General features: G+C 38.4%; 1 protein-coding gene across 1 annotated transcript in view; it reads right to left on the reverse strand.

Moving 5' to 3' along the window:
* Positions 1 to 922: 922 nt before the first annotated feature.
* The window catches only part of ndst1a (N-deacetylase/N-sulfotransferase (heparan glucosaminyl) 1a), a 31,584-nt gene continuing 8,069 nt past the window's right edge, over positions 923 to 24,437 (reverse strand). The window contains exons 2-16 of the mRNA XM_059516361.1: positions 14,167 to 14,981; positions 10,128 to 10,256; positions 9,035 to 9,370; positions 8,606 to 8,693; positions 8,304 to 8,458; positions 8,049 to 8,234; positions 6,526 to 6,654; positions 4,798 to 4,980; positions 4,487 to 4,583; positions 3,790 to 3,913; positions 3,534 to 3,708; positions 2,367 to 2,537; positions 2,174 to 2,283; positions 1,613 to 1,715; positions 923 to 1,519 (exon numbers count right to left, since the gene is read on the reverse strand). Of these exons, the coding sequence (XP_059372344.1) occupies positions 1,400 to 1,519; positions 1,613 to 1,715; positions 2,174 to 2,283; positions 2,367 to 2,537; positions 3,534 to 3,708; positions 3,790 to 3,913; positions 4,487 to 4,583; positions 4,798 to 4,980; positions 6,526 to 6,654; positions 8,049 to 8,234; positions 8,304 to 8,458; positions 8,606 to 8,693; positions 9,035 to 9,370; positions 10,128 to 10,256; positions 14,167 to 14,685 (2,625 nt within the window). The 5' untranslated portion in view covers positions 14,686 to 14,981 and the 3' untranslated portion in view covers positions 923 to 1,399. The remainder of the gene's footprint in view (positions 1,520 to 1,612; positions 1,716 to 2,173; positions 2,284 to 2,366; positions 2,538 to 3,533; positions 3,709 to 3,789; positions 3,914 to 4,486; positions 4,584 to 4,797; positions 4,981 to 6,525; positions 6,655 to 8,048; positions 8,235 to 8,303; positions 8,459 to 8,605; positions 8,694 to 9,034; positions 9,371 to 10,127; positions 10,257 to 14,166; positions 14,982 to 24,437) is intronic.

Here is a 24,437-nt window from a genome sequence, read left to right on the forward strand (position 1 = left end):
GTGTGGTTTATTTTGCTCTATCTGCATGTGTTTGACCAGGTCAGATCACAGGCAAAGAAGAAAACATGAGAATTCATATCTGAATCATGAAGAGATGCTTCAGTCTCTGCATACATATAGTCACATTACCATATCAATAATCCACAGAAACTGTTGATATCATGGTTTTTGGGCGTTACCAAATAAACCCTGTAGTAATAAAACAGTGATGGGTTTTCCAAAGGTCACATTGTTTTTCAACATCTGCCCAATATTCCATATATCATGCATGACAGAAATTCACATCAGCTGTAATGAACACTAATGACAGGTGACCTTCATGAAAAAAAAAAAAAAAAAAAAAATTGTATATAAATAAAACTGCATTTTACGAGCCTGTGGTGCATTTGATTTCACTAACATTAAACCTGATGAAGAATTGAATGAAAATTGAAACATTTGTGTTCCTCATAAGTTATACAGGTTTTGAACAACATTGAGAGCAAACAATATGCAATTTTAGTTTTTGGGTGAACTGTTGTTTTAATAACACATTTACCTTGAAGAAAATCACCAGTTTTCTGTTTAATGAGAAAATAAACTAACATTAACAGGCTGTTCCAACACACAAAAAACACACTTAAACGGCACTTTAAATTGTAAATTCACATTCTAAGAGTAGAAAGGTATAGCTCTAATATTTAGCTATGTATTATTCAGCTTATGAGATCAAACTTTAAATGGATAATTCACCCAAAAATAATGATTTTCACGCTCTTTTTGTTCAAACCTGTATGACGTTCTTCCATGAAAAACAAAAGATATTTCATATAATGAACATGAACAAAATACAACCAAACATTGAAATGTCAGTCTGTTTGTCATCTACAGCATAACATGGTTTCTGATTCTGAAGAGATGGAATATAGTGCACTACTTTTTTTAGCTCAAAGTTTCACAGAAGAAAGTCCTCTGTTTAAAGCGTGAGTAAATTGACTCCTTTAAAACTCCACGTTAGAAAATGTAAAACCATCCCGAGCACACAAAAACAACAACAGAGAACAAACAAAAATGTAAATGAAATAAAAAAACCGTTACAAAATGTTTGTCCATATCAGACGCCACAGGTCGTTGGCATGCTTTTTTACTTTATAAAATTGAGTCTGTATCAAATTTGTTGAATAAAAAAATGTTTATAGGTTGAGTGTCTCTTTTTCTGCAGCAATATGTTTGAGGATCTTCATATTAGTTCAGCACAGTCTTTCAATAACAGGACAGATGTGAGTCAGCTCATAAATCCTGTACAACAATGAGTATCAGCCAGTTTTAAAGCACAAAGTAGTCAGTTCTTTAAATTGGTTTTTAGTCCAGACTCATCTAGGTAAGAACAAGCTCCAGTCTCCTGTCATCCAGTGCTCTGTTAGCTGATGTTGAGCAGATCCTCTCTGAGCCAGCCGGGCAGAACCTGAGCCGCTTTATACAGGAGTTTAGAGAGCTGGATATTAGCCTCTCTGTAGTACTTCCTCAAAAACACCTGCGACTGATGAAGAGGGACAGACTGTGAATGTGTATTTCCTCTACTTCTTCTTACAATAAACTCAATAAATAAATTCAGTGAGTGAAAAAGAGTTACTTGTATGTCCATGTCTGCGTATCTCTGTCCTTTACTCTTCCCTAAACACTTGGTCTTTCCTCCGGCCAGCAGCTGACACCAGAAGCCTTTCTTGGGGTCAAACCTGCAAAACATCATTTGGAAAAAAGTGTAGCAAGGAGATGAAAACATCCTGCAAAATTGAAAAAATAAAATAAAAGTTGAAATATTGATGCACTTTGGGCAGTGCTAAAGTTTTTAGTTGTGACTATATTCACAATATAACAGAAACCGTTCTATTTTCCCATCACACTCAAAAAGTTGTTAAAATGAGCAGAAGAAACAGGTCTTTGATAATAAATAAAACAATTTTATTATAAATTCACTTAATGTTTTTACTTGCATTCTTGTTTTTAAAGTTAGTTCAACGGAACATGATCTGTTTACTGTAAATGAACTTGTTCTAGTTTTGATGTATAGACCTAAACTGACCCTGATTTGAGTTCATGAAAGCTTTTTTGAGTGTATTTAACTCAAACTATGTTCTTTTCAGCCTCAAGAAAGCCATGAGACTGAAATGTCACAGCTGATGCTCAAACTCACGCTAGTATCTTGCGGTAATCGACTCGATTCTCCAAACCCAGGAATGTCTGGATCTTCTCCATGACTGATGCAGGATCCGTTTTCAATGTCTGACCGTCCACAACCAGAATCTGTGAGGGTTTATGAATGAAGTATGATCAATAAAGCTGCTGTATCAGAACATACGCTCATATGTGCTGCTAAACGCACAGACCTGCTGGTGGTGGTAGTGTTTGAGCCAGCGAGAGAGGTGTGTGGCGTACCATCCTGGAGCCAGACAACGCTTCTGCAGGACTTGCAGCTTCACTGGTGCATTGTGGGATGCCGTAATGACATCATGGAAAGAGTATTTCAGAGCCACAGGGTCAGCATGTGCTCTCTGATGCTGAAGAGAGAAAAAAATATATACATTACCAGATAGTCACTGTAGATTCAAAGGTTTAACACAAACACTGAAATGCAGAAAAGCATACAGTTGAAAATGATCAAAATATTTTCAGATATTAATATTTTATTGATATAGACCAGTGCAACAAATATTAATAATTCATATTATTTACCTACTTGTATAATGATCAAGAAATATTTTTAATAAATAAATAGAAAAAATTTATTTAGTATTATTTTACTAATATCTGTATTTATTATTTTCAATAATTATTTTACATTTTTAGTCCACTTTGCTGGTTCAGACTGTATTTTTTTTTAATTATACATCCAAAATACTACAAATTGACAAAAAAACTAATTTAGCATAGAAATGTAAACAAATTTCTAGGCAAAATTCTAGAAAAATACCTGCAGTATCATGATTCTAACTGTATTCATGTTATATAGAAATATTAAATGAATTCAAGGTAGAATTAAATTTAATTATTTTATTGATATAGACCAATGAAACCAATTTTAAAACATTATTTACTTACTTTTTTTATAATAATCAAGACATGTTTTTTAAATAAATAAACAAAAACAAATACAAATGTTCATGTATTGTTTTAACATTTTGTATTAATTTGTTCTTTTAATAAATTAATGTTTTAAATAATGATTAATTAATTAAATTTTTTTGTCTACACTGATAAAAATATATAGCCAAATATCATATTACAATAACTATAGTATCATTATTTTAAGAGTTTCTATGGTTAAAACTAATACTGATAATAGTGATACCACACAAATTTTAATCATTCCATTTCATAAAATATATTTTAATTGCGATTACTGCAGTTTTACTGCAAATACAACTACTCAGGATGATTAATGTGGTAAAGTCATGGTGCTGCACATTAATAAATGATTGTGTCTTTACTTGCACCTCCACAAAACATGTGTTTGCTCTAAAGCTCTGTTCATGTAGAGAAGGTGTAGTATGTACCTGGTACCAGGCGTAGGCTCTGTCCACAGGGTCACTCAGAACCGTGATGATTCTGGCTCTGGGCAGCAGTGCTGCGGCTCGGACCGCTGCCACATCTGAATCAAAATAACTGGCACTTTTCTCAAAATAATAATCAGAGCTGCTGTTGGACGGGACGGGGAAATACTCCATATACCTGCAGGAGAGATGGAGAAAACGATGAGAAATAAAAGCAACCAAACAGCGTTATGATGTCTGCAGCTCCACTGACACGCACCAGTCGATGCCCCGGTGATAACTGTGACCGCTGAAGAACTGAATCTCCTCAAACGTCTCTTTACTGGGGTAATTACTGCTCAGATCAGGATGCATCCCCAGAAACAGATAGAGAGCCGTCGCTCCTGAGAACAAAACACACCACAGAAACCACTGATCTGATACAAATACCTGCTATTACAGTATCATCCATCAACTAGTACAGATGGTGTAACTATTTTGATTTATATATATATATATATATATATATATAATAAAATAAAAATCTTGCCTTGGCAACTACCAGAAATTAAATAAGTTTAAATAATATTTTTTTATGTTTTGTTTTTAGTTTTAATAAAATGTTTTTAATGCTTTATTTAAAATATATTTGATTTAAAATGATTTTTATATTATTTTAATAACAGTAACATAAATGAATGTGTCATCTAAATGAATCTTTCAGTGATCTTATCTAATTTCTTTCTATACAAGATCGGTCATCATTAGTTTCCAACAAAATGTAATTTTTATAATACAAATGTTTTTTTTTTCTAATAGATTACTAAGCACTTTATTTTAATACTGTTTTAATGGTTTTATTCTCATTGGTTGTTTGGTGTACGCTTTGACAATGCTTTAAAACAATCGTGCCAATGAAGTGTAAAGAGTGTGTGCAGTTCTGCATGCGTCTGTCAGGTGGCGCTGTTATTCCTCACCTGTCTTCTGAGGGCCAATGAGCAGCAGTTTTGGGAAACGGTCGCAGGTTTTCTCTTTCGACCAAATGTCCTTGTGTCTTTTATCCTCACAGGGGTCCTAAACACAAGATCACACCGCTGAGACGGAGAGAAAGCTGAGGACGAGTCGGGAAAAGCTGGACTTTATGTAAATGAGCACCAAGCAGCAGCCAATCACAGTGAAGCTGCTGGAGGTTCTGCTGGATTCAGTGCTTTTATTCACGTCACGACGCATTTCATTCAGATTTCAAATGCAGATGTATAGTTTGTTCCTGTAGTTCAAGTTCACAGACCTGCCAGAGCGGCTCGGAGTCAGACGGGAACATCTGGAAGTATTTGTCGGCCAGCTGCAGTGGAGGAAGCGTCTGTAGTTTCAGGTGCGTCCAGGTGAGCAGGAAGTTGAGCAGCCGTCTGAAGGTGAACAAACCCAGCCGGTCGTTCCCGTAGTTGGACAGGTGCGTCATGAAGATGCTAATCTGAGAAACAACCACACTTCAGCCAATCAAAGCCTCTTCACTGGAAATACCATTACAATAAATAGAAGTCTGAAACCATTGTTTCATAATTGATTTATATTTACTATTATTTTTATTAATATTTATTCATTTTAATAAATTATATAAAGTATAAAATAATTATGAAACAATTACGATAAAAATTAACCATTAATAAAACAGCTATTTTTTTAATTGCATAAAAATATGGTATAATTTATGATTCACTAATTCAGAATTCATTTTGCATTACATATTTCATAATTACTGTATAAAATAATAATTGCATATAAAATTATTATTTTACAATAACAAAATAATTAATTGCATTGATAAACTCAGGATGTATTCCTTCAAATGTTTTGCCTGGATAAATATGAATTCATCATTCACTCTACATACAAAAATACAAATAGGTAAATAGTGTTGATTATTCATATTTGTTTCATTGGTCTATGAAAAATACAATTATTAAATATTATCCTTCCTTAATTTCATTTATTAAAAAGATGTCTTGATTGCAACATTAACTATTTTTTCAAATCTTGATCCTTTCGAACAGCCGGCAAATAATAATAAAGCCTGAAACAATTATTGAATTCTTTTATTTGCAATATTTCATAATTGTTTTAAAGTTAGTAATAATAATTTTATATTTTAGATCATTTCATAATTATAAAATATAAATATTAAAATAATTATTTTTATAACTGCATAATAATTTCAGTTATTTTTATAATTTATAATTATTTATCATTTAATATTATTCCAATCAATCGTTTCTCTGATTGAAAAAAAACAACAAAAAACAAACAAACACCTTTTAAAGTCTAAATATATATATACAGTACAGACCAAAAGTTGGGACACACCTTCTCATTCAAAGAGTTTTCTTTATTTTCATGACGATGAAAATTGTAGAGTCACACTGAAGGCTTCAAGGGCTATTTGACCAAGAAGGAGAGTGATGGGGTGCTGCGGCAGATGACCTGGCCTCCACAGTCACCGGACCTGAACACAATCGAGATGGTTTAGGGGTGAGCTGGACCGCAGACAGAAGGCAAAAGGGCCAACAAGTGCTAAGCATCTCTCGGGGAACTCTTTCAAGACTGTTGGAAGACCATTTCAGGTGACTACCTCTTGAAGCTCATCAAGAGAATGCCAAGAGTGTGCAAAGCAGTAATCAAAGCAAAAGGTGGCTACTTTGAAGAACCTAGAATATGACATATTTTCAGTTGCTTCACACTTTTTTGTTATGTATATAATTCCACATGTGTTAATTCATAGTTTTGATGCCTTCAGTGTGAATCTACAATTTTCATAGTCATGAAAATAAAAAAAACTCTTTGAATGAGAAGGTGTGTCCAAACTTTTGGTCTGTACTATATATATTAAGAGGTTTACAGAGCAACATCAAAAGGCTGAAAATGAGCAGCCTGTTTTTATAGCTATATCTCCAGTCCAGTCCAGCTGACAGTACACTCATAAGCTGATGAAGAGGTTCAGAGTTTGTGAAGAGGGACTGACTGGATTGAGCAGGACAGTGAGGAACAGCTCCCCTCCGTCAATGATGCGCTCCAGCTCCTGCGGCCCGCCGGGGTAGTCCTTATGAAAGATGGTGTGTGTGAACAGACCGCACGTCTGCCGGGGCAAAACCTGAGCAATACACACACACACACACACACACACACGCACACATTGTTCTCATGGGCTCCAGGACAGTGCCTGTCTCTCTGGAAATAAATAGATGTGAGCTAATGTAATATTCATAACATCTCACACTGAACTCAGGAGCTCAAACTCATTAGAGAATCGATGAAAGAGAGCGAGCGGGATATTAATCTGCTCAAAATCAAATGGGAATGAGTCGGAGGGACGGTTTTCACTCTTAATTCAGGGCTCATGTTGTTAACTGTTGGTTGTGCGTGAGATGAACAGCTTTGACTGTTACGGGACGAGCCTCTGTTCTTATAGTGCCTCAAAAGCTGCGTTTCCACCGTCTCTGACAAACAGCGTCTTGAGTGCTGATTTTTAAAGGTCTCACAAATGATAGGGAATGGACTGAAAGTCATTGATTTCCATAGAAGAGTCGCATGGGAGCTGCACATCTGCAGATCTGATTTGAACTCTGAATGCATTAGAATATAAAATATTTCCGCTGCTGTGGTTAGTCAGAGGCAGCCGTCCAATCAGATGTGGTGCATTTATTTTCATAAAAAAACATTTGAGTAGTGCGAGGTGACGATCATATTACTCCAATCAGATGTATTTCTCTAAGCAGTATTTATGTAGAATAACTGGTTATGAATAGAGTGGAAATCCATTATTTTAATTTTAGATTTGAATATTATTCAATAATTTTTTTACAGTAATTACAAAATAATATTTTTTATGAAATTATACATTTAATATATCATAATTACTTTAACTATAAAGCAATTATGAAATATTATATATCATTTATATATTTTATAACTGTTAATTTCATAACATATATTATTTCAAAATTATAAAAAATAATTGTTCCAAAAGAACTATCTGCACCAATAAGCACTGGAAAGCCATTTTTTATGTAACATTTTATAGTTATTCTATATTATTTTGTTATTAATAGTTCAATATTATTTTATGGAAATTATGTAATTATGTTAGTTATTTATTTATATTTTAATTATTTTTATTTCATATTTTGTATAATAATTATAAAAAAAAACATGCAATAATGTTTCATAAATAGTTCAATAAAGTAATTATTCATTATAAAATAATGCTAAAACAATTATTTCAGAATTATTTTACAAATTACAAAATAATTATTGATGCACACCATCATATTTTTCCTTTAAATGTATTGCAGGTCATTTGTCCGGTCTGGATAAAGGATAAACATTCATTTATATGAATAAGCAGAGTGTAAACGCTCTTGCTGTTGTGCTTCATGACTGATTTAAGAGATCAGAGGACAAAATGTGACAAATGTTTGACAAAAAGCGTCTTCCGTTACAATTTTGTTTTAATAGCTATTCAACCGAACACACACACACACTCACTCTGATGCCGCGGTGGATGAATCCACGTCTGAATCGAGCGGGTTTGAGGTGTGGATACTCCTCAGTGCTGGTCACCCTGATGTCCCACACGCGCTTCCAGGCCTCGTACAGCTGGATGTGGACGGGATACACGCCGGAGTGATGAGGAGCCACCGCGTAACCCAGGTGAGTTGGGATGGAGTGATCCTACAGGACAAACACCAGTGAAACATCTCTCCAGACCTGTGTGTGTGTGTGTGTGTGTGTGAATCTAACCTCTGCGAAGCGGCGGTTCAGCATCATCTGCTCTGCTAACACACTCTGGTTATGGAAGCGGTGCGGCTGCATGTGACTCCACATGTGAGGAAACCACCAGAACTCATCAACACACGACAGCAGCAGATCATCACCCCGATCCTCCTCATCAGTACCTGACACAGTCATTCGCACATACGTAGCGTTTAAAAAAGGGGTTTCGTTTTTAATATTTCTCAACGCAAATAAAATGGGTGTATATACGGCAAAATGGCATAAATTCAAGACTCCTCAAAAGCTGATCTTGTGTGGTTTTCACTCACCTGCGTGGAAGAACTTCCCTGAGAAGCCCAGGTTAAAAGTGAAATCTGGAATCGACCTGCGCAGCTCATTCTGGGTTTCAACCAATGCCTGAGAAGATACACACACACTATTCACGATATTCACACGTCTAAACATAATTCATGAACACATGAAATGGTGAGTTCCATATGAAGACATCTAGACATCTAGAAGACATCTCTGAAGATAAACTACTGCAAACACACACACACCATCTGAACCGCTTCCATCTAAACGGACAGAAATTACATTTTTTTCATGAGAGATTAAAGGGAAAGTTGTGTTTGATTCTCACATACAGATTGATTTCTCAATCACATCTATTTTCCCCCAGTTTCTTTACTTTGCACAGTTTCTTTAAATAACCGTGGCAAAAATCCCAAAACAATCGTTGTATCTCTTTAACGCACCTTGACATCTGCCACTTTCATCCTGGTCCCTTCCTTTCCCACAAAGATATCATCGATGTCCACTAGTACGAAGCGCTCCAGGGACAGAGACAGTCTCTTAGCGGTGAGGAAGGACAGTGCGTCCACAAACACCAGCTTGTGAAGCCAGAAGGAGAGACTGTGTCCAAACAGAACCCTCTGGATCCCGTCATGAAGCCCGAGATCCTGAACCACAGATGTGTGCATGAGTCCAGTGCTTTCGGCCAAATGGGTTTTAGCCAGCAGAACCGGCTCGTAGGTGGAGTGATTGGACAGGAAGACGGTCCAGTTGTCCCCAGGGAGAGGACCGCTAAACACCTTAGACATACAGAGAAAAAAAAAATGCTTTATTTGGGAGCCAAGTTTGTACAGAATCCATGAACCACAATATAAAAAAAACAATCAAGGTGTGTAGAAATTGTCATAGTAGATTTTTTGTCTCTGATCTTTTTCCCTCCAAATAAATGTTTCTTTACTCTCCAAATTGTTTTTTTTTTTCAGAAGAGAGAAAAAACATTTTTGAAGAGACGAAAAAGTTTAAAAAAATGTTTAAAAAGGTATTTGAAGAGAGGAAAAATGTTTTGAAAATAAATTTTTAAAAAAGACAAAAAAGCTTAGAAAAGGTTGTTTTGAAAATATATGTTTTGTAACAGAGAAAAAAAAGAGTTTGAAGGTAAAAAAAACAATTTGAAGAGAGAAAACAATTTTTTGAAGAGAGAAGAAATAGTTTTGAAAAAATGTTTCATGAGAGAGAAATAAATTTGAAAACAAAAATGTTTTTGAAGACAAAAAGCTTTGAAAAGGTAATGTTTTGGAAGAGAGAAAAAAATGTTTGGAGAGAGAGAAAAAAAAAATTTGTTTGAAGAGAGGTTTTTGAAAAGACTTAAATTAATGATTTAATTTAAGATTAAACTTACTGAAGAGAGGAAATGTTTTATATAAATTCTTTTTGAGAGAGATATAAGTTATTACAGAAAGAAAAACAGAATCAGTAAGAAAGAGAACAAATTCTAGGACTTGGGGTCATGAAGTCTTGGTAAAGTTTGAGCGGATGAGCGCTGCAGCACGAGCTGACCTGTCCTGCTCGTGTGACGTGCAGCAGAGGGGATTTGGGGTTGACGGTACAGTCCTTCAGGCGCAGGTTGGAGTGAAGGAACAGCGGGAATCCTTTCAGCTGCGCACTCAGCAGACTGTTCTCATTGGCCTGATGGGACAGACAGGAAGTGACATCACACAATCTGACACACAAGCTGCACTCCATCCAGAATCTGATGTAGGATATTCATACTCGATATCTCAGACCACTTACCATAAATCTGCACAGCAAGATGCTCATAAAAAAAAAAGTCTAAAGAAAAGAGCAATGCTATCAAGAAAAGAACCTCTTCCTGCTTTAGTGGTTAGTCTCTGCTTGTCAAATTCATAACTACAGCATTCTGACACACATCTGTCTCCATCAATGAGCAAGTGACAAAACAGAATAGAATGAACAATACAATTACAAAAAAGAAATAGGAATAAATACATACATAAAATACACACAGTGCTGCTTGAATGTAAAAAAAATACTATATTTCTGCATAAATAAGACCCAAAACATAATTAGATTTTCACACAAATCCTGAAAGTAGACAAAAGAGAATCCAATTAAACAAAGGAGACAAAAATATATACTTTGCAATTTATTTATTGAGAAAAAAGATCCAGTGTTAAATATTTGTGAGTGGCTAAAGTAAGTAAATCTTTGTTTTCAGTATCTGATGTGACTCCATTTTGCAGCTATTAGAGCAGGTAAAGTTTCTTGTAACTGCTGATCAGTCCTGCACAACATCTTGAGGAGTTTTAGCTCCTCAGTACAGAACCGCTTCAACTCTGTGAAGCTTGGGTTTGTCTTACTGCATGACCCACTTTCTCTTGAGATTCAGTTCTTGGACATATGTCCTGACATTTTCCTTCAGAATTTGCTGGTATAATTCAGAATCCATTGTTCCATCAATGATGGCAAGCCATTCTGGACCAGATGCAGCAAAACAGGCCCAAACCATGATACTACCACCACCATGTTTCACAGATGGGATAAGAATCTAATGCTGGAATGCAGTGTTTTCTTTCTCCAAAGCAATGTTTTTTTCTTTCTTCCTGTGACTGTGCCATGAACATCATGGTTGTTCAGTGTTCTCCTGATGATGGACTCCTAAACATTAACATTAGCCAATGTGAGAAAGGCCTTTAGTTACTTGGAAGTTAGCCTGTGGTCCTTTGAAACCTAGTGGACTTTTACACGTCTTGCTTTTAGATTGATCTTTGTTGGTGGAGCACTCCTGAGGAGGGTAACAGGGGTAATGAATTTCCTCCATTCGTACAGTCTGTCTGACTGTGGATTGGTGGAGTCGAAACTTTCTATTGATGGCTTTGAAAACTTTTCTAGCCTGATGAGCAAAAGCAACTCTTTTTCTGAAGTCCTCAGAGATCTCATTTGTTTGTGCCATGATACACTTACACGCAGATGATCAAACTTTGATAGATCCCTGTTCTACAAATAAAACAGCGCACACACTGACACCTGATAGACATCTCACTGATTAAAAACACCTTTGAACGGATGGACTCTAATTTCACCTTCAAATTATCAACTAATCCTAGAGATGCACATACTTCTGCCACTCACAGATATGTAATATTGGATTATTTTCAGTATTTATTTTCATCTCATTTGTTTGACTGGGTTCTCTTTGTCAACTTTCCAGACTTGCATGAAAATCTAATTATTTCTTTGGTTATATTTATGCAGAAATATAGACAATTATAAAAGGTTCACAAACATCCAAGCAGCACAGTATACTGAAAAAATGTTTAATTAATTCAGCCAATAGGGCAAGTTTATATATTTTTCATTGGCTCAAGTTAAAAAATAAAGATGTGAATCATTATTATTATTATTTTTTTATTTATGAATTGTTTATTGGCTCTGTTACTGCTCAGACTAACCTTAAGCAAACAAAACAAAAAAATCTGCTACATGAAGCAACTGCACAAAACACCTGATGATGACAGAAGCTGAATGAATTATTTTATTATTACTCTTTATTATTAGTTACTAGTTAATTATTACTCTTATTACCTTAATTATCTGTAGCCTATGTCTGCAGGCTACTTTCTGTACTGGAAGCTCCTGACACCAAGACAGATTCCTTGTGTAAACAGACTTGGTGATAAAGCTCTTTCTGATTCTGATGAAAAGGCAAATTCACTTTCTGACAGCAGGTGGCGCTTAAAGAACAGCAATAGCAATACAGCATTTCCACACAGGCGATTCATTTTCTTCAGTTTAATGGATTAAAATATTTAACACATTTAATGCAGGGGCAGGGCTAGGGTTGGCCACTGCTCACAACTGAGGCTTCTGTCTCTCTTTCTTTTTTTTTTTTTTTTTTTTTTTACAAAAAAGTGAATTTATTTAGTCACAGAACATCTTTACGACCACATCAAACGGGAGACATTTCAGATGCACGTTTAGCGACTCAAGACTCATTGGCCTTGGCTCATTTACTGTGAAGAATATTTATCAGAACAAATTTTCAATGACCAGACACATACTTATATTACATAGAGAATGTTCGGGTTTTTAGGTCCTGTATACCTTTACTCTGTCCTCCTATTGTTTGGGCCTGCTATTAGTATGTGTGTGTGAGAGAGAGAGAGCACATCTATTAAGTATTTTAACATATCATTTCGGATTGATATTGATAAAAATCCAAAACTGCAGCTGGTCCACCAGACCTACGAACACTGTCTGATTAACCAAATTATGAACACCACATAATGGTTAGAGGTGCCTTAGTAGCCGTTCACATGTTGCTTCCATTATGAACGTCTGCATTTGAAATGATGAACTTGAGCGCGCAAAACACACAACATGTGAACGGCACCTTAAATCTGTGCATGCTTGTAATATTTTACGAGTCTCTGAAATGGTTTTCAAAACTGTCCTGGAGCAGCCCAGGACAGTCTCCCTCATCTAACACACTTGATTCAACTCCTCAGTTCATTAGTACAGACTTTAAGACCTGAAGTGGGTCAGAAAAGGTAAAGAGATCTTAGAGAAAATACGATGCGTGTCAGATCTGCGTCACGTTGAGCAGCGGCAACTCTTAAAGAAATAGCAGCCAAAACAACCTAATAACCAGCTGCTGTGATGACTGTTCATCAAAGAAAAGAATAAAAAGAGGAAATCAATCACTTTTATAGCTATAAGGATTAATCTATATCTAATTTAGAATTTAGTGTTTGATAACTTTATTCAGTTTCTGTGTATTTCTCCTGAAGGGCACAGGTAAATATGACATTGATTATAATGGGTTTACGCAAAGATTGTTTTAAGTTCATTTAAATGAGAAGTTATAAGTCTAATACATGTTAAGGTCTAATAATTGAAGTCTAAAGTCTAATAAATGTTAAAATTGACAAGTCTCAAAAAAAAAAAAAAAAAAAAAAAAAGTAAAAAGGCCGATTCTTGTTGCCGAGCTGCTGAGTGGTTTGTGATTGTAGCTCCGTGTAGCTTCACTTTTCTGTTGAATCTCTATCTTACTATCACGTTCTGTTATTTAAAGTGATAAAATATAACTTAATTCCCAGCATATTTCTGATATTATCTATCAATCTAATCTGGCTAATTTGATAATTCACTTTAAACTTAAACCACGAGTGCAGTGTGATTGTTTCCATTTACGTTTCTGTTCACATCTATTAACGTTTTCTTTTCTCTCTCACTCCGTTTTTCACAAGCTCATCAAACAACGGCGGTAAGTCTGAATCATTCATCAATCACGGGGAGTAATGGCTTCTACTGCTATTGTTGTTTGCACTGCTCAGGGCGTCCTGTACATTGTTCGGTTCCGTTCATAGAGCCCTCACAGCAGGGCGACTGGGTGACTGTGAGGTGGCATATTTGCCCTGTCTGCTGTCTGTAATGTCAACATAATCAAGAAGCTTTGAGACTACTGGATCACTTTCTCCAGGTATTACAAACCTCACTGCTTATGGCAGTGTACCTTTCCCAGAAAGAAGTTGGTAATTCAGACTCAGAGCTGAAGGAGTGATATAGAGGCGCTCACCTTAAAGAAGCCAATCATTCCCACTCCAAACTCGATACAGTATCTGTCCAGTAAATCCCTGTTCCAGGCGTCCATGTTCACATACTTCAGGATGTTTTCATACACAATAAGCACAAAGCGGCCCCGCTTTCCGTCCATTAATGTGGGCATGTCTCCTTTTCCAGGAGAGATTTCCATCTGGTAGTGAAACCTCGCTGACTCCAGGATGGCAACGATCTCTTGTCCGAGCTGCGAGTACGGACTCTCCACGAACACCAGCACGACCGGATCCGTCCGAGAGCCATCAGACGACAACGTCCCGCCCGCTCCAGACAGGAAGAGGAGGGGCCGAGATGGGGTCACGTAGAGGTCATCGGCCGCACGTCCTACTGTGAGTGATGGTTCCAGCTCTCGTTTAACGATGAACAGGAAGTAGGAAGAGAGGAAGACGCTGAGGATGCACAGGATGAAGAGGAAGATGAAGCTGGTCTGTAGCGGCACCTGGCGAACGAGACGGCGCAGGCGGAGCACGCCGAGCATCACACAAACAAATACAAACAAACAGCTGAAAGAAGGAAAATCGATGGATACAGTTCAGTCTACATGATTGGGATGTAAAATTAGTGCAACAGAAATGTGTCTGTGCTTCTATGTGACCATCGCTGAGCTGAAGGGAGGGGACGGGGCTCCGAATTTGAGTGGATGTCTCGTCTGTCAATCAAACTGACACCACCCTCTTGTCCACTTTTGATTGGTCACGAACTGTTGCGTGGGGCCGGCTCTGCTGTGACTGACTGATAATCATCACTACAGTATCCCAGTGGTCACCAGCACACCTGAAAGACATAAATATGAAAGTAAAAAAAAAAAAACATTTACAAGGGAGAATCAAAATGTATATAATAATAATAATAATAGTGTTTTTTACAGTGAATATTACAATATATTTTTATTTTGTTTAATTTTAATAATAATTAAAATAACAGTATTTTTTAGAATAATTGTACTTTACAGTTAAATATGTTATTATTAATATTATCATGGTTGTTGTTGTTAAATACTTGTTTTTAACAACAACAATTTGAACAACCCCCCCCCCCATCACCCCCCAAAAACACAAAAAAAAACATGCAGGCCTGAATTGGAAAAAGCATAAAAGTCTATTCAATTTATATTTATTTACACTTTTATTGAATACTTAATTGTGATTGGTCAATTGCAGCACTCTGTGGTCAGATATATGTATATAAATTAAACCAAACTGAATAATTTATCAATATTATAGTATGACAAATATTAATGACATGCCTTGGTTTTAAAATGACAAACTGATTATCAATATATGAAACAGACCAAAAAAAAAAAAAACTTCTGAATAAAATATTTTCATTTTTTAACAATTTGTTTTCATGTCCTCACAGATTTTTCTTGCAAGACAATAAATCAAAAGAGTGTGTGTAGTTGAGAGTGAAACACACACACACACACAGAGCAGTTTTTGTATTTATGTGATGAAGAGGATTTTCAGCGGTGCGTTCAGACACACGCAGCAGGAGTGCAGCGGCTCTGGATGCTGATGGGTCACTGTGGGCCGACGGGTTTGTTCTCATAGGGTTTCAGGAACTATTTGGGCTGAATTTGCATAGATTTCACAGCGTCTTTGAATGAGAAGTGCTGCAACAGAGCCGTGAAATTGTGTCCTGATTTTCTGCCTGTGTAAAAATACACATCAGATTCATCCATGAATTCACAAAGAAGGTAAAACTAAAGAGAGATGATGAAAACAAATACTGTGGTCACTAGTATGCATTAGCAGTCTCCAAAATAGACAGATATGCAAAATAATTAGTTAAATATATAATTATTATTATTATTAATCAATTAAATATTACAAATAAATTACTTTTGTAATATTTGACTGTAAAAAATAAGAAAAAATATGTATTTTTTCTTAAAATACATACAAACACATCATGAATAGATAAGTTTTCCATTGATGTATGTTTTATTAGGATCAGACAATATTACCCGAGATACAACTATCTGAAAATCTGGAATCTGAAGGAGCATAAAAATTTAAATACTGAGAAAATCACCTTTGAAGTTGTCCAAATGAATTCTTAGCAATGCATATTACTAATCAAAAATTAAGTTTTGATATAATTACGGTAGGAAATTTACAAAATATCTTCATGTAACATGATCTTTAATTAATATCCTAATGACTTTTGGCATAAAAGAAAAATCGATAATTTTGACCCATACAATGTATTTTTGGTTATTGCTACAAATATACCCCAGTGACTTAAGACTGATTTTGTTCTCCAGGGTCACACACACACACACACACACACACACACACACACACACACATATATATATATATATATATATATATATATATATATATATATATAAAACCCTGCATTCTCCCGGAATAACTGATTATGAAAAGTAAAATAAGCATTTTAATGTAAATTATATAGTTAAACTATGATTTTCGCCAGCCCTGCTGCACATGCAGACAGACAGAAGGAAAGAGAACGAGTGCAAAAGTTATTTGGTGACACTAAGGAGGGGGTTTGTTCTTATTTCACAGCACTTGTATGTGTCGAAATCGCAGAACTTGGTCTTTGATGCGAGCATGTGAGCGTTTGAGGACAGAAACGACCCTCGAGAAGCATTGTTAGAGCTGCTGGCAGGAGAATGCGTTTGATATATGAGTGTGCCAACAAAAGCAGTGCTGGGACTCTGTAACGGGTCGACCCATTGTGAAAGGGGCCAGCCGAACCCTCGGGGTCACAGCGAATCCTCAAGAAGCCCTGCGCTGACACCAAGAAACCACGCACTGTAGCAACCACTCGCTCTCCGTGGAAACAGAGACAAAGAATGGAGGCCTGGAAACCTGAGCAGAAATTCTAGAACTCCTTTCAAATCTCAGGAACTCACAATGGAAATTCATTTTAAGAATTTTAGAGTTCCAAATGAAAATTCTACTGTAATTCCAAGGTCAGGTAGCATAAATCTATTTAAACAATGTGACCTTATGCTTTGAGACTGGCCTTAACTTTAAGTTATAAAACTTTAAGTAATTTTAGACCAAAAAGTCAGCCTGCACACCTGGAATTGGTTGTTTCGTTTCAACTCAACCAGAGGTTCACATCTAAAATTGATTTACAATAATTTTTTCTGTTGAAATAAATATACAAATAAAGAAGATATCCAAAATATTAAATGTCATTGATGAATATTTATGGAGTATTTTGTAGAGGGGGATCAAAATTACAATTTTGACCTGCGATTTGGAGCCAAATTACAGTACAGAAAAAATATAAAATGATTATAAAAAAATTACATTACAGTTTTTCTCAGTCACTTTGGTGCATTTCTCAAATCAGAAATGTAATTCTCAAAACTACTTGTACAACCTCCACATTAACTAGTCATTTATACACATCATAAAACCAGTTTCTCATTCTTTTGAACAAGTTGCGATTGCTTTTGTACATTCATGCAATTGATTACACACATTATCTGCAGTTTCCTACATTATCAGTTGCTAATGTCATGTTGCTCAAAATGTATTATATAGTTTTCTGTGCAATAGTCTTACCCCTCAAAAGTTTCTAGTTCATGGTATAAGTCATTAAATGCAAAATGGTTAATCTAGTTGTCATAAACTGCCAAGCACAGTTTTTAATTTGTATTTTTACACATCATTATTAGACTTTTTGTAAATTTGGCATGAATTGTGCAAGTGAATCTTTACTAATGAAGACAATGTAGATGATAAACCAATGATTTCTCTGAAATAGCTCAAAGGTTCATCTCATGAATCTTCAGTTGGAAAGCTTATACTGTATAGATAGAGGACAACACAAGAGTTAAGAATTCTGAAAATGGACTTATTTTCATCTTTGTGGCCATATTTCTTTTTCCTTTTCTATATCACAATGACATTGTAAAGGTTTTTTTATAAATTCTTTTGGCCAGACCACTAGTAAAAGTATAAGTGGGAATCCAGTCTCTTTCAGTCAATATCCCACATACAGTAATGTGTAAATTTGTACTTTTGAAATGGATATATGGCATACATAAGCATATGGCATACTGTTCAATACAGTAACTGTCATCCAAAACAGTTATTATTCCATAATTTACATTAGAACATCCCTCTAGAGTACACTGTTATTTTGACAACATTATTATCTTATCCATAAACTATGACACAAGGACTTGTCATTCTGATGGCACTGACATGTTCATTGACACAGATATTTATTTTTGAGAGACGAACTAAGGATTTTGAGCAAGAGACTTTTACAGGTAATCCATTGTGTTTTGCTCTTTGTACGAGTTGTTTTGAGAAATGCACTTACTGTTTTGCAAATCTCAAGAGTGATTCGAGAAATGTACCAAAGCGACTGAGAAAAACTGTAAATTAACAGGACCTTCAAATTGTAAGGGAAACCCTTGATTAATCTTGACGAATCAAAAATCTGGGAATGATTTGTGCTCATTTTCATGCAATGTGGACAATGTCCTAAAATCCCTGATAAGAAGTCAAAAAAATTCTAAATTCTAGATCTCTTGAGAACTATGATTCTAGAATTATCTCAGCAGATTCTAAAACTCGATCCACACAAGCCAATTTCATTAACATGTGTTTTCATTTCCTATTATCCGGCAACATCTCAATTCTTCTCTCTCTTCCTATTAAATATGAAATGGATGAATCTTTTCTTCTGCAAACACACCAACATTTCTGTGGCTCATATTCTGCCTCATAACCTAATTCTGACTGTGACAGATTCAGAACATAAAATACTTTTATCATGAAGTCAGGGGTGGGTAAATGATTGAAGAAGGACCCCCGAGAGAAGCTCAAGAGCGCGAGGTTATCAGACATCAGCGGGAAACACAATCATGAGTGACAGATGCATGATGAGAAAATGAACAGTAACACCTCAGGCCATGTACGACACCCCTCACACTCTTAACTCAACCCCATCGACCCAGACAAACCTACCAACACAAGCGTGTTTATGTTATTGGATATGCAAGAGGAACAAACCATGCAGAATCCCCTTGAGACGGCCAATAGAGACCTGAAGGGCAGAGCGGCCGCTCATTTATCACTTTTGGCAGCTCTGTGGTTTGTGGGTTTGCGCTGAACACAATGACACGCGGGAGCGAGCGGCACATTCAGCGAAGCATTTAGCAGCAATTGCAATCAACACTTTAAAAGCACTTAAACCTCAACTCAATAATCACTTCAGTTGCTCTGTGCAGGTGTGACACTGTGTGAATTTGATTCTTACTTCTATACTGAGTTCTTGCTTTGGTCATGCAGGCTAGCAGATCAAAATATGATGTGATGGTGGAAAGAACGTGAATTTATCTGAAAAAGAATGTGAAACTATCAAAATGTGACCATCTTCATAACAGATACAGAGTTTGTTTGTATAAAAGATTCAGAACTGAATTGGCTACAACACACAGGAAGTTGAAAAGAATTCAACATAGGCAATGCATTCCATGAAATGAATCAATCTAACTGAGCTACATTTGTAACTACAATGAACAAAATTATAAAAACAACACTTTTGTTTTTGCCCTCATTTTTCATGAGCTGAACTCAAAAATCTAAGACTTTTTCTATGTACACAAAATGCCTATTTCTCTCAAATATCGTTCACAAATCTGTCTAAATCTGTGTAAGTGAGCACTTCTCCTTTGCCGAGATAATCCATCCACCTCACAGGTGTGACATATCATGATGCTGATTAGACTGCATGATTATTGCACAGGTGTGCCTTAGGCTGGCCACAATAAAAGGCCACTCTAAAATGTGCAGTTTTACTGTACTGGGGGGTCCAAAAACCAGTCAATATCTGGTGTGACCACCATTTGCTTCATGCAGTGCAGCCCATCTCCTTTGCAATTATATTGATGCTTAAATCCCAAGAATCGATTAGTCTAGCCTGTTTCTAGGGCACCTCCCATTCAATAAATTGCAATAAGCTTTGTGCTTTTGTGCTTTTATGAAACAAAGTATTTTGACACTGTTTAATAGCGTGACATATCGCTGTAGCGTCTCAGTTCAACAGACACGGCAGCACAAAGTGCACGTGAACTAATGATCTTCTCCACATTAATACCAGCCTCAGCACAAAATAAACATGACTAAACAGGGAAAGTTAAGGTAAGATAATAGAAAGAGTACAACTTTACAATCCGTAATCTTTCTCATGTAATCACTTAATTAATGTTTCTGCCACGCTAAGACGTCAATATAACTATAACATATAATATCGTCTTTAACTCTATCTATACATTTATCTATCTATAACTATAACATATAATATCATCTTTAACTATCTATACATTTATCTATGACTATAACGTATAATATCATATTTAACTATCTATCTATCTATCTATCTATTACTTTTAATAGATTTCTGTTAATAGATTTCTATTTTTACTAATTTTCACTACAAATTAATCTTCCTCACATTCAAAATTCCTATTGGAATCAGGTGGGGGGTCACTTCCACCTGACCCTCATCATCATCCAATCACCTCTGCACTACAAATACCACACACACGCACTCAGTCAGCGTCCGGTCTCGTTCGCAACAAGGTCTTACCTGTATGCTAACTCTAAGGACTAACTCTATCTCTACTTACCTCTCTCCAACGATCTGCCCAAGCTCCAAGCCATCTCTGTGCATGTGTGTGGTACACCTCCCTCCTTTGACGTCTCTACCCTGCTACTACGGATCCCTTTATCACTGCCATACTCCACATCACTCTACCCAGCACTACCCGCTCCTCTGCTTGTGCCTCAATAAACTGTCTTTCTGTTATTCCTCAGCCTCCTGTGGTATTCTGTAACAGAAGACCGGACCAACACCGATTTGCACAAGCATGGGCCTCACGGATCCTTTCAAGACCTGGTCGATGCACTACGTAGGACACTCACCACTCTACCCACATCCCCAATACCAGCGAGCACTTCCGCCAATGACGCCAGCACTTCCTCACCTGCCGTGCACGCCAGTCCCATGGCCAGGCCGGTGCCCTACTCTGGTTCGGCGGAGGATTGCAGCGGTTTTCTCCTTCAATGCTCGCTGGTCCTGGAGATGCAACCGCACTTATACCCAACCGAGAGATCCAAGGTAGCATTCGTAATTTCTCAACTGCAAGGTAAAGAACTTCTGTGGGCAGATTCAATTTGGACTCAGAATAACCCAGTTATCCAGTCTTATTGCAGCTTCATCGACCATTTCCGAGAAGTTTTTGGCAGACCAGCTTGGGACTCGTCAATTGGTGAGAAGCTGTATTACCTTAAACAGGGAAAAATGTCTGTCAGTGAATATGCTCTTCAGTTCAGGACTCTAGCGGCCTCCAGTGGATGGAAGGAACAGGCCTTGCTGACTACTTACCGTCAGGGATTGGAACCTCGAGTTACGACCCTGTATCGATTATCAGGCTCTTAACAACATAACCGTCAAATTCCGATATCCACTTCCCCTTGTCCCAGCTGCCCTGGAACATCTCCGTGGTGCCACTGTCTTCACCAAGTTGGACCTCCGCAGCGCCTACAACCTCATCCGGATACAAGAGGGGGACGAGTGGAAAACTGCCTTCATAACCCCTACTGGCCACTATGAGTACTATGTGATGCCGTATGGACTTGTTAACACCCACTCAGTCTTCCAGGATTTTATCCGTGAGGTGCTCCGGGAGTTCCTCCATAAGTTCGTCCTCGTCTACATTGATGATATCCACATATACTCCCGGAGCCTAGCGGAACATCGTCGCCACGTGGCGGAGGTCCTGCAACGCCTAAGGGCCTTTCAGCTCTACCTCAAGGCCGAGTAATGCTCCTTCCATCAGCCCTCAGTGCAGTTCTTTGGTTACAACATCAACAGCAGTGGCATCCGGATGGACGAGGGGAAGGTGAATGCCGTAAGGAATTGGCTCACTCCTACCACCATCAAAGAACTCCAATGATTACTTGGCTTTGCCAATTTCTACAGATGGTTCATCCAGAACTACAGTGCCATCACCAGCCCTCTCACTAGTCTCCTCCAAAATAAACCTAAATCACTCTCTTGGACTCCAGCCGCCACAGAGGCCTTCAATGCCCTCAAGAAGGCATTTACGACCGCTCCACTCCTGGTCCATCCTGACCCCGACCGACCCTTTGTCGTTGAAGTCGACACCTCTACTACCGGAGTGGGAGCGGTCTTATCTCAGCAGCAGGGGAATCCCAGTCGCCTCCACCCATGCGCCGCCTTCTCCCGGAAGCTCAACCCGGCGGAGGTCAACTATGACATCGGCAACCGTGAGCTATTGGCCATCAAGTTGGCCCTGGAAGAATGGAGACATTGGCTGGAGGGAGCCAACACCCCTTTCTGGTTCTCACGGACCACAAGAATCTAGAGTATCTTCAGGTCGCCAAGAAGTTAAATCCGAGACAAGCCCGCTGGGCACTATTCTTCACCCGCTTCCACTTTACCATCTCGTATCGCCCAGGGGCAAAGAACGTGAAGGCTGACGCCCTCTCCCGGTGTCACGCCCCCAAAGAAAATCTCGAGGAACCCGAAACCATTCTCCCAGAAAAGGTCATCATCAGCCCCATTACCTGGTCTGCCGAGACCCTTCCTCCAACCGATCCTGCTACCAACACCCCGCCGGGTTGCACACCGGGACACCAGTACATCCCCAGGACACAGCGCACTCCACTCATTCACTCCGCTCACACATCCCTTGGCACTGGTCACCCGGGGGTCAATGAAATCCTCTCGTTGCTAAGGGAACGCTTCTGGTGGCCCAACATGGCCTCGGATGTCAGAAGGTACGTGAACAGATGTACAGACTGCGCCGTCTCCAAAAGCGCACGCCATCTTCCATCAGGCAAGCTCCATCCTCTGTCCATTCCTAATCGCCCGTGGTCACATCTAGGGGTGGATTTTATTACTGATCTTCCTCCTTCAGATAATAATACCTGCATTCTTGTCATAGTGGATAGATTTTCTAAGTCATGTTGTCTTCTCCCCCTGAAAGGTCTGCCCATGGCCATGGAAATGGCCGAGTTATTTAACCATGTCTTCAGGTACTTCGGCATCCCAGAAGACATAGTCTCAGACAGAGGTCCTCAGTTCATCTTCTGGGTATGGAAGTCATTCCATTCACTCCTAGGTGTGGCCATCAGTCTGTCCTCCGGATACCATCCCCAGCCTAATGGGCAGACGGAGAGGAAGGTTCAGGAGATTGGACGCTTCCTCCGTACCTTCTGTCACGGCCACCAGAACTCCAGGAACCAGTTTCTAGGGTGGGCCGAGTACGCACAGAACTCCCGCGACAACCTATCTCCATACTCACTCCAATCCAGTGCATACTCGGCTACCAACCTCCACTCTTCCCCTGGTCAGATGAACCCTCGGATGTCCCCGCCATCGACTACTGGTTCCAGGAGAGCGAGAGGGTCTGGGACGCGGCCCACCACCAACTCCAGTGGGCCCTACGCTGGCGCAGAATGACAGCCGACCTTCGCCGATCCGAGGCCCCTACTTACCAACCCGGTCAGAAGGTATGGCTGTCCACCTGGGACATCCGCCTGCGCCTGCCCTGCCGCAAGCTAAGTCCCCGATTCATTGGCCCATTCACCATCCTTGAGCAGATCAATCCTGTGTGGTGGACAACTTGAATACCTAGTGGACTGGGAAGAATATGGTCCAGAGGAACGTTCATGGGTCCCACGCAATGACATCCTGGATCCGAACTTACTAAACTCCTTCCACTCCAGTCATCCTAACCGGCCAGCTCCCAGAGGAAGAGGACGTCCACCACGTCGTCTGGGTCCTCGGCCCTCAGGAGCGGGCCGTGGGGACGGGGGTACTGTTACAAACACGCCAGGTTCCACCTCCACTCATTCACGACGCACGCCCTCACCTGAATACTGAGCACTTCCACCTGACCCTCATCATCATCCAATCACCTCTGCACTACAAATACCACACACATGCACTCAGTCAGCGTCAGGTCTCGTTCACAAAAAGGTCCTACCTGTATGGTAACTCTAAGGACTAACTCTATCTCTACTTACCTCTCTCCAACGATCTCACCAAGCTCTAAGCCATCTCCGTGCGTGTGTGTGGTACACCTGCCTCCTTTGACGTCTCTACCCTGTTACTACGGATCCCTTCATCACTGCCATACTCCACATCACTCTACCCAGCACTACCCGCTCCTCTGCTTGTGCCTCAATAAACTGTCTT

Source organism: Carassius carassius, chromosome 29, assembly GCF_963082965.1.
Source record: "Carassius carassius chromosome 29, fCarCar2.1, whole genome shotgun sequence".
NCBI lineage: Eukaryota > Metazoa > Chordata > Actinopteri > Cypriniformes > Cyprinidae > Carassius > Carassius carassius.